At 37.2% G+C, this 20,161-nt stretch overlaps 2 protein-coding genes across 5 annotated transcripts in view; one reads left to right on the plus strand and one right to left on the minus strand.

The window, feature by feature from the left end:
• The window catches only part of LOC107678690 (kelch-like ECH-associated protein 1), a 16,618-nt gene extending 8,548 nt beyond the window's left edge, over positions 1 to 8,070 (minus strand). Inside the window, exons 1-3 of one of the 2 annotated variants that reach the window (XM_016474056.1) lie at positions 7,761 to 8,070; positions 2,508 to 3,123; positions 619 to 975 (exon numbers count right to left, since the gene is read on the minus strand). In XM_016474056.1, coding sequence (XP_016329542.1) covers positions 619 to 975; positions 2,508 to 2,717 — 567 coding nt within the window. In that variant the 5' untranslated portion in view covers positions 2,718 to 3,123; positions 7,761 to 8,070. Of the gene's footprint in view, positions 1 to 618; positions 976 to 2,507; positions 4,539 to 7,760 lie in introns of those variants that run through there. The other variant, XM_016474057.1, reaches the window with a different exon arrangement.
• LOC107678692 (cytokine receptor-like factor 1) overlaps positions 4,733 to 20,161 on the plus strand; it is a 22,124-nt gene continuing 6,695 nt past the window's right edge. Inside the window, exons 1-6 of one of the 3 annotated variants that reach the window (XM_016474059.1) lie at positions 4,733 to 7,344; positions 8,796 to 8,928; positions 13,017 to 13,524; positions 16,591 to 16,869; positions 17,936 to 18,065; positions 18,648 to 18,817. In XM_016474059.1, the coding sequence (XP_016329545.1) occupies positions 13,467 to 13,524; positions 16,591 to 16,869; positions 17,936 to 18,065; positions 18,648 to 18,817 (637 nt within the window). In that variant the 5' untranslated portion in view covers positions 4,733 to 7,344; positions 8,796 to 8,928; positions 13,017 to 13,466. Of the gene's footprint in view, positions 7,345 to 8,442; positions 8,485 to 8,795; positions 8,929 to 13,016; positions 13,525 to 16,590; positions 16,870 to 17,935; positions 18,066 to 18,647; positions 18,818 to 20,161 lie in introns of those variants that run through there. The other 2 variants (XM_016474060.1, XM_016474058.1) reach the window with 2 other exon arrangements.

Here is a 20,161-nt window from a genome sequence, read left to right on the forward strand (position 1 = left end):
TATATATATATATATATAAACATTGGAAAAAGTGTTAACTAGTTTTCTGTAATTTAACACCAAGGTAATAAAATTTATTTATTTTTTTTTTAAAGTGAAAAAATAAAAACATTCAGTGCTGGATTTATGATGTTAATAACTGAAGAAATGCAGTCTGTTAAAGGGTCCATTGCTTGGAGTTGTGTGGAGCACATTTACTTTGGTCATTTTTGAGCATGATAGTATGAATCACTATCCATTTTCTTTGTATGGAAAAGAGCAGCTTGCACATTCTACCTAACATCCCATATTTTCCATTTACGAATGAATTAAGAAAATAATGTGGGTTGAGCAAATTATGATAGAATAATAGTTTTTGGGTGAACAATTTCTGTAATTCCTGATTCATTTGACAGCTGGATAATTTATACGAATCAATATCCATCTGCAAGACAGACCTGAGTTCCATCGACAAAGCAATTAGCTACACAGCGCCATTCTCTAGCCTTCATTCATTCATAGACTAACTGTTACAGGTCAATGGCTGAGTAGTACAGTTACTTAAGAGAGCACAGCAGGTGGCAACTATCGATCGCTGCTAACTGACACTTCGGTGAACGGAGTCCACGGGGCACGCACCTCATTGAAGTGAGTGTTGATATACTCTCGTGTGCGAAGGTGAAGATCGGTGCAGCCGATCTCCTCGGCAAATCTCGAGATGCCTATGACATTTGATGGCTCCAGGTTCTTCATGAGGAAATCGCAGCATGCTTTGGCCACCTCTTCCATCTGATAGCGCATCGCAGTCAAGAGGACGTGAAGAACACACTTCTCGCCCACTGTTATACGGGAGGTGTAGGCAAAGTCAATGAGGCGGCTGATGACCTGAGGGCACACGTCTCGCAGGGTGACCTCCGAGGCATGGCATTCCTTGAAGTTACTGGTGAACATGGCTTTGAAGTAAGGACTGCAGGCAGCCAGCACCAGTTTATGCACCTGGGGTAAAAAAAACAGGCAGGAAACACCTGAAATTAAATCATGAGAGCCGTATGTGCCGTGTTCTCGTAATTACAATCAAATGCCTTAACATGTACTAACATAATTCCACACTTGTAATGAGGACAATTTATCTTTGTGCACTGTAATTTGCAGTGCCAGGGACATACCATATTAAAAATAACTATTACACGCTGAACCTGTTTCTTGATATTCAAGCAGTGAACGCTATGTAGTTTACTATACTAAATACTAGAGAAGAAAAGGGATGTGCTGATATTAAATCTAACTGATATAATAAGCTCCTTTTTTGTATTGTTAAAGGCAATACCTTATATATGGATAATATTAAAATTCTGTCTAAATAAACTAAAAATAAAACACTAAAACCTATAAACATTAGAATGTACAATATGAAGAATGCACAAACATATTTTTTGAAGCACATAATAAATTACACAGGCCCTTTTATAGCAATAATTTAATGCTTGTGTGTAATATTTAATTTTATAATAATGTTTGCTTTTGTACTTTGCATAGAAAATATACACTACCATTCAGAGGTCGGTAAGTTAAATACTTTTATTCCGCAAGGATGCATTAAAATGATCAAAAGTTAAAGACATTTACAGTATTGCAAAATATTTTTATTTCAAATAAATGCTGTTCTTTTGAACCTAAAGACTCCTGGGAAAAAAATGTTTCTTGAACAACAAATGAGCATGTTATACTGATTTCTGAAGAATAATCTGATATTGAAGACTGGAGTAATGACTGCTGAAAATTCAGGTTTGCCATCACAGGAATAAATTACATTAACACAATATTAAAATAGTCATTTTAAAATCTAATAATATTATACAACATTGCTGCTTTTACTCCACTTTTGAATAAATAAATGCAACCTTGATAAGTTTGCAGAGACTTCCTTAAAAAAACTGAAAAAAAAACTTACTAGCCTTAAACTTATGAACTCTAGTGCATATGAATGCCGTTTTACATTTTTAATAACTTTTGAGTACTGATTCACAAATGTAAGTAGTTTAATCTGTTCATACTGGACTTAAATGTATCATAATCCACCTCTCTGTAAATCTAGAAATCTTTACGTAATAAATATTTGTTGCAAAATATTTCAAAGCTGTCAGTCATGTATAATCAATTATGAGACAGTGCTTTCTCACAGGTCAAGGCCACACAGTCTTATGAATAACTGAGATACTGATGTAGACGAGCACTGTACAGTGCATGGAAAAAGTCTGTGATGTTGATTCAAACCCAGTCAACCAAAATAGCCCCGAAAAACCTAAGTACCTAAAAATACTGTCTATTAACATTGTTCTCCATTATGCAGTTGTTAACTGTGAGATACTTAATTCCATTAAAGCAAAAAAAAAAAATTGACCTGTGCTGAAACAGTAGGTCTCATTGCACTTTAAGTAGAATAAAACAGCTTTTCTATGGCATTGATCCTTTTAAACATGCTATTCAAGCATTCTTGCACATTTGCAACCAAATTCCATATCGCTTACCTTAAAATCCACTATCTTGTCTTTGTAAGTTACATGTAGAACCAGATCACAGAGCAACTCATGATGGCGGAGCTCATCCATGATCTGCATGGCTCTAAAGGGATGACTTTCAACTGTGTAATCCAAGTAACCATGACCCCTCATGGAGGGCACCACGATGGCAGAGAAATCCTCATCTTTGATGGGCCTCTTCTTTCTTGGACATATCATTCTCCGAGACCTAGAATGTCACTGATATAAGTAGGAAATGGATGGCGACTGCAGTGGAACAATGTCTAAATCCATCCACGTGTCATGAAGAAATAAAGGCACAACTGATGATCGCTTGGGGATAGAGAGCCATGTTTCTTCTGCCTGGTTAGAAGTCCACCATACCAAGTTTCTGTATCAAGCCAAGTTGGCATTGTTGAAATATTACACGCTGTTTCCCTTAAATCAGACAAATGCTGCTATTTGCCTTGTATAGATGAGGTAAAAAGTTTTTTTATTTTTATACTCTAGAGGATGTACAAGCAAAGTTATCTTAAAGTTTATTTTAAGCACACACATTAAAAATGCAATATTCTTTTCTTCCAAGAGGTTATTGTTCTCTGAGATGGTTCGAGCTCTTTTCACCCTGTGAAAAACAGAGATACAACATTGAGAAATGTTTTGTTTATCTCTCCAGTGCTTTCATTGTTTATCAAATGCATAATTGAATATAGCCAAGATGATCGAGGAAGATATCTTAGATATAAAACTAAACAAACACTACATGGAACAGGCGATATACAAGGAATACAATGGCAGCATTACATAAATCCTTAAGAGGCAATTTCTGCTATAACAATGTGTACATGAAACTGTCTTTAATTACAGTCTATGCTGACAGTTGCACAGACTTGGCTGAATCAGGTTTCACTTCCCTATTCATTGACGGATGTCAAGTAGACTTAAAAAAAAAACGAAAACAGCCAAGCCACACCCTTATTCACAGACGCAACATGTGATTTCCTGCGTTATACAGACAATACTTTGAAAACCATGCTTGTGGCACAACTGGAATAGTTGGAATAGTGTATCAAAAGACCTTTGTGCACACTAACATGGTTTTCAAGTGAGGGCCAAAGTCTCTGTTGTTGATCAGTCTAGAAGTTGTTGCACATCAGAAGCTAATTTTTTTCATGGGTTATGTAACGTCCCACACTTGCAGGTCATCTCTGCTGCTCTTATTGCACAATCCAGAGTGCTGAGGACACACTTATTTGTCTTAAAGCAGGGTTTATCACAAGACAACACTGCCAGCAACGGCTTCTTTTAGAACTAAGAGAGCATCTTCAGTCATGGCCTCCATCCCTCATAAAGGCTCATTGTGTCAAGCTCCCACATGCCATATTTCTAAGCCGGACTTTAAAGAGAACGTTAACATGCTGTGCTGTGCACATTAGTACCATGGCTTTGGTGGGATTAACCATTAACTCGCTGAGTGTCAGGTTATTTGAAAAATTATAGAACAGAAAGTGAAAAGCTGGAACTTTTTGTGGAAGGTGCTGCCAGGTGAACTTTTGTTCTGGTTAACTACCATGTTGAGCTGTGGAGGATGATGCAATTAAATGCATAGTCATTATCTGTCTAGCCTCACGTCGTTCGAAGCCTACATACTGTGTCTATGGAACAAAACGGTTGACATTTTTGAAGTACCTTTACACTGCAGTTTCTATACAATGGCTATGTTTACATGTACACCATTAGTCAGGGTGAGGAATTACTTGGATTAAGATACGTTTACATGACACAGGCAAACCCCAATTTTCAATCCTGCTTTTCAAGGCTACTTTGATTACTCGCTAATAAATGTGGTTTTATCTGTACCTGTTCACTTGTTCCCCAAACTATAACATTAAATGTTTAATTCAAATACTGTTTGTTGCTGGTTTCATTTGACAAATGCAAAAATGTTCTAGAGTAATAAACCTACCTCATTCGTATGCAGCACTAGCACATGTACACTTGCTGCTTAACTAGTAATAAAAATGTGTCAAATTCTTGAAACAATATTTATATTGATATATTGATATTTATATTATATATACCGGTATATGAAATACATTTTTGGGATGATCCAATTAATGAGGTTTAGCGTGCTTTCCTCTACTTATCAATGTTTTCATTTTATTTGGCCTATATATTCATTCACTATTTTTATTAGAAATTTATAAATAATATTTATTTTATTTTCATTAAATTTATTAATTCATTTTGCTTTTCCTCTGGTTTTTTCCTCTTGTTTGGTGGTACATGTGAAATTTTCTGTAAATAGTACATTTCTGTCAATTTCCTGCTCTATAATGCTCTCTGAAAGTGTTTGTACATTATCATTTCTGTTTCTTTAATAAAAAAGCACACTTTGGCAAGAGTGCAATAAATGCGATTAAAGCATATACACTCTCATATAAGTGTGATTAAAATGTGCATTTTACTGCAATTATGGTTACTCAGATTATAAGCATAATCACACTAACATAATCACAGTATCCTGTTTACATGAGCTCCAACTTAACCGCAGTACTGCTCTAACTGCATTATAGGAGTGCATGCAAATGCAGCCAGTTCATATAGTGGCCACATCTGACAAGCTCCAAAAAGAACAGAAAACACAAAAAAGTAGTGATGTTACTTGTGTGCAGTATTCCTATTCTTTCAAAGTTATTCACTGATATTACTTTCCACCAAAAATCATGTCTAGCCTCTGATCATGTACAGACTTTAAAAAAAACTCTATGATATGTCCACTGTGCCTTGCAGTGTTTCTGTTCTTTATGGAGCTTGACAGATGTGGTCACATGAACTGATTAAAAAGTCTTTTAAAATTTTACTTTTGTGCTCTGCAAAACAAACAAGTTGGGAATTGCATGAGGTAAGTAAATAATTACAGATTTTTCAATTTGGGCTGGCTATGCCTTTAATAAAACAAAGTCCTCATCACTTATGGGATTTCCAAGGAGAGCGAGAGGGAGGGCGAGTGCGATTCCACTGTGTCACAGTTATATAGCTGAGGTCAGCAAGAGGACAAAACACCTCATTGATAACTGCACCATGACACATCTCCATTGCCCTGATAAAGAGTAAGTCAGTCTATGAGCAGTCTGGAAGGTGTTCATGACTACGCGGAAAACTGTGAATCATAAAGACACTGGGTACATGGCAGGGTGGTGATCACTGGCCTAGAATCAGGCTGATGTGAAATTCTTTGTTCAGATGAAGTTCTAAGTACTCTGAATTCCTTGCACAATGGTTGTAATCTACTAGTTATCTTGGAAAGAGTCAGATGTGCTCTGTCACACATGCACACACTATAGGAATGTACTGCAAAGTGACTCACAGAGAGATGACTAATACCAGTTCAAGTAGCTTAGGACAATAAGGATCACCTGATGGCCCAGGGCCAGTGAGTTTCGGGACAGTTGACTGAACAGTCAGAACAGTGCTGCAATTTGCCACTATGTCTTATGAGGTCCTGCCTGGTCACCCAGTTGGAGGTTTATGTCATAATAACAACCAGCTAATTGTACTTTATCCCTTACATAACGTCTAGCTATTATTGGTGAGTAAATAACTAATCTAACTAAACTAATCTGCTGCACATAAACTGAGGCATTACAATTTGCTGCTAAAAATACAATTTTTGGAAGCTCCAGTGAAAAATCTGAACTACTGCAGCAGAATGGTCTATAACATAATCATATGTGCACGTAGCACTTTAACCTGTCAAATCAGCATGGAAACAATTAATTCAAAATAACAGAATCATATAATTAAGCAATATCACACAAGCAAGAGTGCTGTTGTTCTGAACTTTAACTATCAGTTAGCGTTGAGTAACTTACATTTTAGACAATACTGCCAGTTACTTTGTCTATTTGTGCTTTGTCAATGAAAATAGCTGCAGTTAAAAAGGGGACAATCAACACAAAGCAGTTGTTTTATTATTAAATGAATCAGTGTTTTGAACTAGTTCGCTGAATGTATGATTTAATGATTTGCTCATAAAAACAGTTGCATGTCACCACCTACTGGCACAGCAGTGTCTCTCATAAATGGAAATAAAGTTGTAATGATTACAGCAAAAGGAAGCTTTGCTAAGCAGTTTCGCTTAACCGCATAATAAAAGGGTTTTTTACTCAAATAAAAAAATTTTTTGTTTTTTTTTACAATTAGTGTCCATCTAGTGGTCAAAAAGAACAACACCTACAAATCTGCTGTGCCCCATTACAGCCATAGCTTTTACATTTTATCTCTGCAAATAATACTTTATGAATTTTGTTTTTATTTATTTATTTATTAAGAGTCATTGTCAAAAGTGATTATAAGTCGTTTGGGTGTATTTACACTAAAAAAAATTAAAAAATCATAAAATTTGCAATGTCGATTTTGACATGTTTCATGTGAGCTTCACACAGGAATTACCATACTCAAACAAAAAAAAAACTAAATTAAAAAAGTCCATCTTTTACGCCAGATTGTGGTCACGTGGTTGTCAGCTCCAATATCAATCTCCAATATATTGAGTTTCGGTGTAAGACATAACATAGCTCCACGATCGCTCGGAACGGGTTTCTTGTACAGAGCGCAGAACATAGAAAACCCGGAGTAGACTTCAAGTTCAAGCCAAGTGATTGCAGAAAGCTTTGAGCGTGGGAGGGGCCGTTCCGCTCCACTAATACACACTGATCCAGTCCGGCTTTCAGCCTGAGCGTTGCTTGGTGACACCCAAATCTTGAAGCTTTGGCATGTTCGGAACTATTTTCGTTGGCTGAAAAGAAATATACGAACTAACTCGCCAAACTTTGTGTGAAACGTAAGTTACAGGATATTTATAACTACTGCATAATAGTACACTAGCAATCATGCTGGTCAGAAATCAGTAAAACTGATATTTACCTGCGGCCTGCGAGTCTGTAACGTTACAATGCTACTACAGAAGCACTGCTCGTGTGTGATATTGCTTAAGCATTATAAAGAACTGAACTACTCTGACAGTACTTTAATTTGGAGAAAAATACAAGAAGCACTCATTCAAGATGTTAACAGTTGTGACATCATCACCCCATGGGCTGGTTGTGGCAACCCTGATAAAATTGTGCTGATAAGGCAAGAAGCAAAATGACTTCTATTAGTTCAACAGCTGTCAAGCGCGCGCTTTCTAGTTAGTTCTGGTGTCCATCGACAACAATGTAACGCAATCCTCCATCTACACCCGCTAAAAGCACTCACCTTGTATCAGGAACCGGCGACAGTTCTTCACTTACTTCCACTTACGTACTGTCATAGGTGCTTTATATAAAGAACGACGCTGTTCGAATTAAAAAAGAGATGAATAAGTAAAGAGGGGAATGCCCTCCGCGCGCATTCACGAACAGAACGTTCCAGCAGTTGGCGCGTAAAACGTCAAAGCAAAACACACACAAAAAAATCGAAAGTTTGCTGTGTCGCGAAGCTCCGCCGCCTTCCAGCTGCCAACTGACTGTGTGAGGGCAAACGCGCGTACACGCCTTCACTCACGCTCGCGCGCGCTTCCAAACACACTCTATGAAGTAGGCTCGTGCACGCTCCCCAACGCGCACTCCCGCTGGCACCCGTCCAAACACAGAGTGCCATTGACATCAGCATGACTGTGCAACTCCTCTGTTCAGCTGAACGCCAGTGGGACCTAATGCAGGCTGACTGACAAATCGAAAGCAAAGATATCGAGGACTGTCAGTTGATCTCATTTGTCATTTAAATATACCTCTCAGATAATCCATCTCTGAATGCTTCACGGTCTGGAAAATTTGGCATGTTCTTTGCCAAAAATCCTTAAGGTTGTTATGCAAGAAGAACAGACACCCACTGGGAAACCCTCTTCCAAATCCTAGATGAAATTTGTATTTGCAGTGTATTTGTTTGGGCTTGTTGGGATTTTAATTGTCACTGAGGCTTCTGTGAGTCAGAATATACGGTGAGTGGCATTCCACAATAATGAACAAGCTAATCCACATTTCAAGCAGGGAACTTCAGTCTCATGTTTGCCCCTACAAACATAGTCATTAACAATGTTGACACAAACCTGTGCAGTAAAATTCCACAATTAAAACTGGAAAATGTTTAACAGAAATTAGTTACCTTCAACAATTTAAATTATTACTTAACAACTTACTCATACTATATTAGCTATGCATATGGCTATTACATATTATTATATGTAAAATGTTGCATATTTACATCCATACTATTAAGAGTCCATTCTCTTTTGTTATTGTTCTTATATAGCAATCAGATTTTATGGATCTCTGGCAGATACTGTAGCAGATCGTTTTACAGTCAGGATTCCTCCAAGGCTTCCTGAAGATCATATTCCTTGTTGGGTTACACCCAGGCCTTTGACCTTAGCAGCATTTGTGAGGTTTGTTTTACTGATTCTTGCCTTGTCATGGTCTTAAGGAAGTTATTGAAGCACAAACATTGTTTTCCATGTAAATTCCACCAAGAGCAGGAGGTACCAGAGCAAATATGTTCCAACAAAGGAAGCAAAGTTTACTGTTAGAAAGATCAGGTACATATGCTAAGCGTTTTCTTATGGCAGTGTTAGCACTGAATTTGTCATTCTTAGTTCTGTGAATGCATTTTACACATTGAATCAATTAGTATTTATTTATTATGATAATTATGATATGATTATAATAATCATTATATTATAATAATTATAATATCTACTCATCTTTAAAATGACACATTTTAATGCTCGCCATGCAAACTTTAGTATAGCACTTTAGAATAACAATAAAATCATAATTTGCTGTTAATTACAGGTGTAGATGTGTGTGTGTGTGTGTGTGTGTGTGTGTGTGTGTGTGTGTGTGTGTGTGTTATTTCATGTTGCACAAGAAGATAATGGACTTTGTCCTATGCTTGTATAATATGAAATCCGCTTCTTTGCAATGTGTGCAGGTCATCAGGTGTGCTCTTTCATGTACACATTCAGTGCCAAGAGAATAAAGGAAATGCCTAACAGCACAGTGACACAGAACATGAGATTGACTGATAACCCTCCATGCAGAGCAGCCCCATCCCATTATGCAACCCTCCCTACTTGTTTCTTAATATGTTTATTATATAAAACCCATTGTATTTGACTGCTTCACAGATTCGTTTGTAATGTGTATCAAAATAATTTGCATATTGATTAGTCAGACAGTAACAAAAAAACAGTAACCAAATGAAACTCTTTTAAATTTTTTAGCAATTGAAGATTTGCTTAATAACATGTTAGTTTATATACGCTACGATTATTTGCATAGCCTGACAACTTTAGAGTTTGTATTATCAGTTGTTGTCAAATTCTCATTTCTATAATTCTCAATCCTAAAAATAATTCTAGCTCAAATTGAGTCAAATACATTGTGTTTGTGCTCCCTCTAATGGTTGCTTTTGAATGGCATGCAGCTCCATTGCCTAGATTTGCTTTAATTATGCACTGTGATATTGGTCTTTGTGTCTGTAGATATACTTTCAAATAGCTGATCGTAACATTGAAGAAAGTGCAGAATAAAAGAGAGTATCATTGTATATAATTAAAGATCTGAACAGCATCAGAACAATTAGAGCATGTAAATGACCACAAAATAGTTTTTATTTATGCATTATTTTGCCTATATGTTCATATTATGCATTGACTTTTAAATCTCATTTTAGTTTAGCTTTTTCTTAAGCATACCAGGGGCGTCATGTTGAGATATTTTACAACTTTGAGTCATGCATTTGAATTGAACAATACATTCTCCAAATATTTTCATTTTCACAAAGAGTACAGTAGCACAAATACATGATTATACACATTCCAGTAATGCAGGACATACTGCAGGGTTTGCATAACCTAAAGAGGATAGAGAAAGTAAATACAGCATTTGGGGAATGAATAAAGAATTGGCAAAAGAAGAGAATGAAGGGTGAAATTTCTTGTTTGATTGTCGATGCATTTCACCCAGCACATTGAATCCAGATGGAGATGAGGAGAAAGAGCAAGTTAACAACTCAGAGTCTCTTGGGAATTTTGGCTACAGATTTGCTAGATCTTGCCATCACAGAGTGTATGGTTGATATACATCTGTCATGCATTATTGGGGGCCTGCCAAAGGTGCTTCTCTGGCTTTAGAAACTATGTCAGGAGTATTCGTCAGGAATGATGATCTGATTTGTATTTCTTCGACTGTTCATTCCATGTTAATTCACATTTATCCATTCTTTAAAGAAATAATACGTTGTAACATACATTACAATATAAACAAAGCTTAACCGAGTCTGGAAAGGCTTTGACCCTACTTCAAACAAACATTTTCTCCCAATCAGTGAGGATTGTACCGCTGGGGTCAGTGACTGTCTCTGTGTATTAAGAGGAAATTGCTTGATTTACAGTGATTTCAGCACATGTTTCGCAGAGCTGGAGCCTCTCCCAGCTTTCCAGACATTTTTAAGAGGGTTTCTGTGTCGGCCAAGTTGATTGGACATAAAATGCTGAGGTGTGCTGGACTAAGGTTTAACCCCTCTTGGGTAATCATCATTATATTACTGCATGTCCAATTTGGGTTCCTCGGGGTGCTTCAAAACAAAGCAGCCAATGCTTTCACACTCGGCTTGAATGCTGCGAGTCCAAGCCTCCGTCCCGAAGAGAATTCCCCCTGAAATCTTTATGGTGGGATAATTTGTTCCACATGCCAGAGCTCACCCACTAAATCACAGGGTCCCGGTAATCAATGCTTCCCTGTCTCATTATGGTGTGTTGTGCTGTCTCAGAGCAGGCTTCTGGAGGATAAATGTCCTCTTAGATACAGACAGTTCCTTAAAGTGTAAGTCATGTTCTGGATAGGCATCACCTAGCTGGGTATGTGTCCAATCAGATGCGGTCAGCGAATTGGCCGAGAAATTTACGTTGCAATTCGTTTGCCGAGAGGAAGTTCTTGTTTGCGTTTCTGTTTCTAACTATCTTTGTTGTTCTGTCTCCAAAGCAGAACTCTTTTAACACATCACTCAGATACTGTAATGCTGGAGGAACTCCTTTTCTTCCTCCCCTGCAGTTGATCTGCATAGCTAATGTTTTGGATTATTTTCCCATCTTTTAGGATTTGGCGAAAAGTATAATCACTCCTCGCCCTTCAAGTTGATCCAAAGTCGTTTAATGGACTGGATTATATTCCTAAAGACTCAAAGATCTGAGGCAGATGATAGTAAGACCATTTCCTCTGAAATCTGGAGCTTATTTCTGTGTAAAATGACCACGTGCATGTCAGTTCCGCCAGTCGTGTGTTTCCCAGGAACAGCTACTTCATTCACAGATAATTATACCTTGTTAATCCGTTTGTATGGCTTTCATTTATCTTAAGCCAATCTTAAGAGGTTGTTGTGATTACAACATCTTGATTTGTAAATGTAAATTTCCTGAGGTGCGCTATTTATATGACATAACATTCTTAAGAACGCATTGACTCTTGTATAATTGACATAATACGTATGCATGAGTAAACTGTTTGGAAGAGTAGAATATATTTAGGAACAAGGTCTTTAGAAGTGCAGAAGACATAAGCATGAAGTTATAGGATAAAGGCAGAATTAATGAATGTGGTGGGAGTTCTCCCTTCCCTTGAGGACTCTGTGAGATGAATGGTCTTTGTCCCCATTCACAGACTTTGGATGACATCCCTCTTGTTATAGCATTGTATGGTGATAAATGTAAAGGAAGTCCACTCACTCATTTATGAGACAGAACCAGCGTGGAACTAACGGTAAATCCGGCATTAACAAGCATTTTTTTCTACAATAGATAAAGTGCCACTTTGTGGCTTGCTGACCCACGGGCGAACTGACTGTCATGGTTATTGTTTCAAAATACACTTTCTCACCAAGTGGGTGACTCAATGGCTAGGACCACATCTCCATCTGCTCATAACCACCATTAGTCAAACATTAGTCATGACAACTTTGAGGCGTTGGTATTGAATTGATCATTTTCCATTTATTTAAACTTTGTACAGCAAAAAAAAAAAAAAAAAAAGTTTGATCAAATTTTATTGTTTTAATAATAAATAATAAATTTAATTTAATAATAATAAATAAATATTGTTTTTTACTGTCATAATTCTTTCTCTATATAATTTTAATTAAATTATTCTATATCATTTACAGAATTGTATTGCACTTTTTCTAGAAACTATTGGCAAAATGTTATAAAATATTTGCAAACATTTTCTTTTTATATTTCGTGGAACATTTGGAATATAGAAAAGAATATTATTTTGGATCACATTATCTGCCTTTTCTTCAGTTCTGTTCAAATAAAGTTATAATATCCAAATGAACAGACAGTATGTCAGATACAAGGGGTGCAGAAAGTGAGTTAAATTGTTACTTCTTCCAGTCAACTGTCACAGAATGGAATTGCTCAACTTGAAATGATTATCCATAACAAGGTTGAAGGTAAGATATTCTTCTGGCCCACAGGTCTTTTACAAGGAAAAAGATACTACACTGCTCTAGGTACAAGACCTGCTCGAAACAAGCGGAGGGCACAGACAGAAAGAAGGGAGGAATAAAACGAAAGAGGCAAAAATGACTTGGAACTGTGTGGGAAGACATGGGAGGAGCTTGCAAAGTATAAACTTGGATGTTTCCTAGCAGTGGAGAGCCTCAGCACGGTAAACGATGCCAAAAGTAGGCTAAATGAAGAGGACGAATGCATCGTCGCATTAACAGAACATTTGGCGGATATTTTTTAAAGTTCAGTCTTCTGGAACATCTGCGAGACGCCAGCAGCTCAGGAACTGACGCTGGGATCAACTCTTCGGGTGCACTGGAGCTGGACTCGGTGTGGCATGCGTGTCTCAAATATTCCCGCATAGTCCAAATACACTCTCTTGAACTAAAAGAAAGAAAGCGAACTTATTTCGTAAGATGATCTGCTTATTGTTTTTGTTCCACTGTGCTGCCGGCGTGTTGTCGTCTTCAACCCGTGAGTAAATGTATAGCTCTCTCTGTATGTGTGTTACATGTGTTCTTACGTACCTTCTTCATCGAATGGGGTTTGTTTCGGAACTTGAGGCGTTCAGTATTGAATTAAAATTAGTAAACAGAATAGAAAGAAAGTTAAAACTCTAATACAGTGTAAATTAAGTTATTTACAGCGATAATAAAACAAAATCCTCTTTAAGTGAATTTTTAAGTATCCTGCATCTGCAAAACACAATATTTTTATGTATAGGTCAAAAACGTGCCTGGGTTGTTGTAATGTTTATTGGATTAGTATTTTTTTTTTTCGGCAAAACAATGGTTTTTATTTTTTATCTAAACAAAACATCCATTTTGACGTAATAATCCTGACACATGCATGATGGTTTAGATAGATCTTCTCTGTGATATAAAATATTATTTTAGAGTTTTCATGTCACAATAAAACAAAATTGTCTATTTACATGTTGGTTACCCTGGACGTTAATCTGGTGGACAAGTTTTCCCAACATTGTAAGATCACTTTTCTTTTCTTTTTTACGGTCTCCAGAAAGTTACACCACATTAAGCCCCCCAAAATGTCAAAATGATGTAATTTTAACTGAGTTCATTTTTAGCTCAAAAGTTGGAAACATGTTCATCAGAAGGTAATTTATAGCTTTGCATTTGTAATGTATTTTTAATAAATTTAATAGATCCGGACGCCATTGACCTGTATGCAAAGTTTTAAGAAAACAGCATTCAGTGTTTTATTTACATAGCAATGCTGTTGTTGTAAATTGCCTGGTTCAACAAATTGAACAACTGATGATATCTGTATCGGCGCAACTTATTGCACTATATTGAAAAAGTCTGCTAGAGGTTAAAATTTCAAAAGGTCAGAGCATAATTCATTTAACACGTGGATGGTTCAGCCTTATGAACCACAACAAAACCCTGACATCATGCTTCTTATGCTTATTTTTGTAATGCATATGTGACAGAATTAAAAAGTTCACCTCAAATCAGCACTTATCACAGAGACGATGGATTCTGTTCATAGTGTTGGTGAAATATAGGTGTTTGTGAAAGTTTAATTTACTTTTAATGAATAGCAGAGAACAATGTAACCGGATCAAAGGGCATAATTGCGTTGTAAATAACAAAGGGCTAAATTATTAATAGCTATTGTGAAATACATTTACAATGCAAGCGTTTAGCACATTCCCCTTACGTGACATTCGCAGGTGTTGGTGGAGGGGAAGATTGAGACTAATTGCATCTAATTAAGTATTGCCTCATTCACACCCTCAGTGCCAGGCAGGGGATTAAGAAAGTGAAGTGCAATACAGCCACTGACAGAATACACTTCCCTCTCCTCTAGTTAACATTAAATGCAAAAGCGTCAGGCTGGCTTTTCTGGGCCTCAGTGAAATATAAACAGAGTTAAAAGGAAAAAAATGTGTAGACAGAAGTAACCCTTTAAAAGATCATTGTGGTTTAACAACACGGCCAGGAATGTCCAAAGGGTGGTCCCGCTGTTCACCGTCTCAGCGGTAAGATGTGCAGCCAGGCTTTACAGACTTTCTCTCGGCGTTGCATTAGTGATGACAGGAATACAGGCTTCTCTCATGAGACCTTCTGATCTGAAACCAAATATCTTAATGCTCATTTCCTATTCAGACACCTGCGTTAAATACTTGTAATTGCTCCTGTCATTAAATGGTTTGAAGTGAAATGTTTTTTTTAATCCACTTAAATCAAAACAGTATCTTGTAAAGACTGTTACAAAGTAATACAAGTCCATATCGTGATTCTGTTGCATTAATTCTGTAAGATAAAATTACTGATTTGTATCATTCCCTTTTGTTACGGAGAGAAATTTCACCCTTTCGGCGTGTTGAATATGTAATCTCTCTTTTAAGGTTAGTCTGTCTATCCATCTTGATGTAATTACATGTAATCACATGGCAGTTCCTTCATCACCTCTATTACTCAATTGTGCTGCACTGACACATTTTTTGAGGGATTCCACATTGTCACATTACAAGAGTGATAATGAAAAGGGTTTACAAAATAATATTTGTATGTGAGTTTCTGTTGTATTAATTATCTGGGATTGTTCAGTGCAGTGATAAATGTCAAATTTAAGAAACACTCAAAGAAATGACACCACTGGAACATTAAACCATATGTATATTTAAAGTTTGACCCTGACATTGTTTACACTTTGCTAGTTTCATATATTTTTTCACACATTAATGAAACAAACTAAAACCAATATTTAGTTTGCATATATTTATTTTCACGCTAAACCATATGTGTATTTAAACGCTGACCCTGTTAACAATATTTTTTACACTGTGCTAGTTTTATATCTTTTTTTCTCACATAACAAAATAACCTCAAACTAATATTTTATGTGCATAAATATATTTATTGTTCAATTATTTATTGTATTTGCATTCTGTGGTCAAATAATTTTTAATGAACACTAAAATGTGTGTATTTAAATGCTGATCCTGGTAAACACTATTTTTTACACTGCTAGTTTTATATGCCTCACATAACAAAATAATCTCAAACCAATGTTTCATTTGCATATATTAAATGTTAATTTATTGACTTTATGTGCATTCTGTGGTCAAATAATTTTTTAATGAACACTAAACAATAAGTGTATTTAAATGCTGACCCTTGCAAGCAATATTTTCCCCACATTGTCTCACAAAATAATCTCAAGCCATTATTTCTGGTGCATATATTTATTTAATAATTCCTTTATTTTATGTGCATTTATTTAGTTGTGTAGCTATCTAATAAGGGGGATAATGTACAGTCAGACGGACCATCTGAGTATAGTGTTCCCTTTCATAGTAAATGGATATTATCTCCTTTTGTGATCATCTTGCATATCCCACATTGCTCTGATTAAGGCTGTCACTATCAACTTTTTTGATGTGTTAGTCATGAGGTCGGTCTGTCTCCTCCTTTAACGTCACATAACGTGAGCTCACCCATAACCAGACAGCCCTTAATAACCGTGCTGCCTCTTTCCAGCTCTAACCTGCTATATCTCGCCCTCCCTCAGAGGTGGCTACAATCTACCCTCAAGACCCGGCCCTTCCCATCGGCTCCAGCCTGACAGCCACATGCTCAGTGAATCCAGACCACGGTGTTCACGCAGGCTCGCTCTACTGGACGCTGAACGGAAAGCGTCTTCCCAGCAGCACCTACAGTATTCTGAGCCCCACCGTGCTCAGCGTCACCTTCCCGCGGCTCTCCGGGTCCCGCCAGCGCTCCGGAGACAACCTCGTGTGCCATAACAGCGGGGGTCATGTGCTGGCCGGCTCCTGCATCTATGTTGGCAGTGAGTCCATCTACCATATTGTTCGTATTTACTCTAGGCTCCTGTACAACTACCGAGTGCGTTTAATTGGCGATTGTGCACGCAGTCCAACTTAAATACAATTAAATAGATTTTGTGGGCAAGCCTGGAGCCTTGGGGAATATGGGTCAGATGTGGAAGTATTAGACAGTCTTTATGATTTGACCCCCTGCCACTGAGCCACAGTTGTTGCAGTATTTAATGTTTTCTGTCTGTCCGCCAATGAACTTGAGAGTTGTTTAAGCCCCTTAAGATAGCTATCTGTTCCACTGTTATGCTTTTAGAACCTGTGTGTGGTCCATTATAGGCGCTTTCCTCGACTGACGCATATGACGGAACAAATGTACCGCATTTGTCAAGTTACATGGAATGGTGGCAGTATGGAAAATTACAAACACAGATACAGACACACACACACACAAGAGCGAGACAAAGTCAAGGAAGCGAGTTTCTGTCTGGTCATTTGGAAAAAAGATTGAAAGCCAGAAATGGAGAGACGTGGTTACGATAAGTGTGTGTTCAAAATGCTGATTTGGTTCTCAAGAAACATTTTATATTATTTGAAAATGAATTTGAATGTAAAGTGGTAAAACAGTGGTAAAATTGTTTCTGTCATTTTTAATCAGTTTAATGTATTCTTGCTTATATTTTTGTATTATTTATTTATTATTATTTATAGAATCACTTATAATTATGAGTAATTATATAATATATAGAATATAAAATTTTAGTTTAATGCATCCTTGCTATCCATCCATCCATCCATTTATATATAATATATAATATTATTTTTAAATAAAATTCAAATATATATTTTCAGTTTAATAAATTCACATCTCTTCCTTCATTTTTGTCATTTGTATTTTTTGTAATTCATAAACTGTTTCATGTTGACTTCAAACCAAGCAACTATTTTTGACAGATTTTCTGTATTAACTCAGCATTTACAGCATGTACCTTTAATGAAGTGTTATAAGAGGCTTGAGTCACTTTGCACTAACTCACTTTGACAGCTAAGTGAAAACTCATTGTCCTTGTCTGTTTTTAGTGCCTCCTGAGAAACCCGTGAATCTTACCTGCTGGTCCAGGAACACTAAAGACCTCACCTGCAGATGGGCCCCTGGGGGCCAGGGGGAAACCTTCATCAAGACAAAATACACACTCAAATATAAGCTCAGGTCAGTGCCACAGGTCATTCACACTCATGTCAATGCCTCTTCCCAAATTCACGCCTTATCTTGTTTGTATATGTCATGTTCTTACATGCCCATTCACTGGAGGACAGTGGAAGGATGTTTAAGGATGTCTCAAACCAACCATCTGTGCTAATCCCTCCTGATGGGCAGATGCCATACACTTTTTTTTTTTTTTTTTCACGGGGAAAATCCTATAAAATAATTTACTTCTAAATACTTCAAATTAGTCTAAACATTTTTTACGCATTTCAGTATTGTCTTTCACATTTTATTTGTTATTTTTATATTTATTTATATATATTTTTTAATTAATAATTGGCTTTCATGCCCAGTGAACAGATGGAATGCAAATTCCACACAGCAATTTTCACATCCCCATTCCCAAACCAGGAGCAATAAGCCTTAATTAAGGAATCATTCCCACATTTGAGACTATATGGCTTATCCACTGCCTCATAATTTAAAAAGACTCCATATAGGGAACCTGCAGGCGTATCACTACAAACGTATTGTGTCCAGTTATCAGTACGCATCAGAAAATAAACCTTATTCGCGCACCTGTAGGTGGTACGGACGAGAAAAGGAGTGTGAGGACTATAGTGCGGGAGAACCATATACATGCTACATCCCCCGTGACCTCGCCCTCTTCACGCCCTACGAGATATGGGTGGAGGCCTCCAACCAACTCGGAACCGCAACATCTGACGTCATCTACTTGGATATCTTAGACGTGGGTGAGTGTGCTTGACCTTTGACCACTTTTTAGGGACAAGCCCCAGGTGTTCTCCTCATGGAGGACCATGTGCAACATGAGAGCGCCACTCCTTGTAAAAACTGGGTGGAGGCGTGACGAATTGCAGCGGTCCGTCGCAGCGTCATCGGTATCCCTTTGCCTCATACAGCATCTACCCACCTACTCGCACATACCTGCAAAGCCTTGCAGCCCCCTCCTTTACAGACGAGTGGAATTTTTACAAAGTTTTCCGCTAATCCCAGTACCGGGACCTGCCTGGGGCTACTGTTTAGCAATGTGACTGGAATAGGGTGAAGTCTGTTTTGTTGAATCCTTAAGATCTTGTGTGCTTTGAGTGCAGGCCAAGCTTGCCCATAATCTCTTCAAACAGACATTTTAAACAACAAACATCTTCATAAAAATGGAATTAGTATTGTTAGGACTTAAGTCGGGGGGGCATTTTGTCTTGGCAAGACATTAGAAAGCATTTGAAATTAAATTAAAATACCCTGAACACAAACCGAAGCCCCCCATCCTCCAAAAGGAGATGAGAAAGGTTAAATCAGTGTAAATCAGTGTAACTTTACCTGAAGGGGGAGGCAGGGTGATTTTGAATGGAAAAAGCATAAGAGGAAGGTGGGTGCTCCTCCAAACATGCCATAGTTATGACACAGACACCACACCTAGTGCCTCCACCTCCTTAGCAACAGAGACAATGCTCATCTATGTTGCCAGCTAATTAAACAACAGCTTTAAGATCCAAGCAGACTACAATTACTTGGAATTTGAAGCGCTATCAATGCTATATCATTTTATAGCAGCCTGAATAAAAATGCAGGCAAAGCGGAAAAATACAGAACAATTAGTAAACTAGAATATCGGGAAGCAGCATATATTTCATCTCAGTTGAATCACAAGATCAAAAGTCTCTAGTCTCGGCTTGCAGACCGCACAAAGTTCGTTCACTGATCAGCTGGTGCATATTGCACACAAAACATGACAAAAGTGTGTGATTGGCTAGTTTTATAAAACTTACCGGAGTAAGTAAGCCACACAGGTTTTTTCGTAATAACAAACTTGAGACAATACCCTATTTTTTGTGATGAAGTAATTACAGGACAAAATTCACAAGGTTGGTGGCATCACAAATTTGTAGTGAGTGAACTAGATATCCATGAGACCAGAACTATAAGTAATTATAAAGTAATTTTATTCCGTGTTTTCTGAACTTATTTGTGGAGACTGACTTGACTTTATTTGAACCATTTTTCTTTCATACAGAGCTGAAATTCATAAACGAGATGCAGAATTGTTAGCGTATGATGCAGTAGATTTATATTCATTA

This window comes from Sinocyclocheilus anshuiensis, unplaced genomic scaffold (genome assembly GCF_001515605.1).
Source record: "Sinocyclocheilus anshuiensis isolate Anshui unplaced genomic scaffold, SAMN03320099.WGS_v1.1 scaffold1458, whole genome shotgun sequence".
NCBI lineage: Eukaryota > Metazoa > Chordata > Actinopteri > Cypriniformes > Cyprinidae > Sinocyclocheilus > Sinocyclocheilus anshuiensis.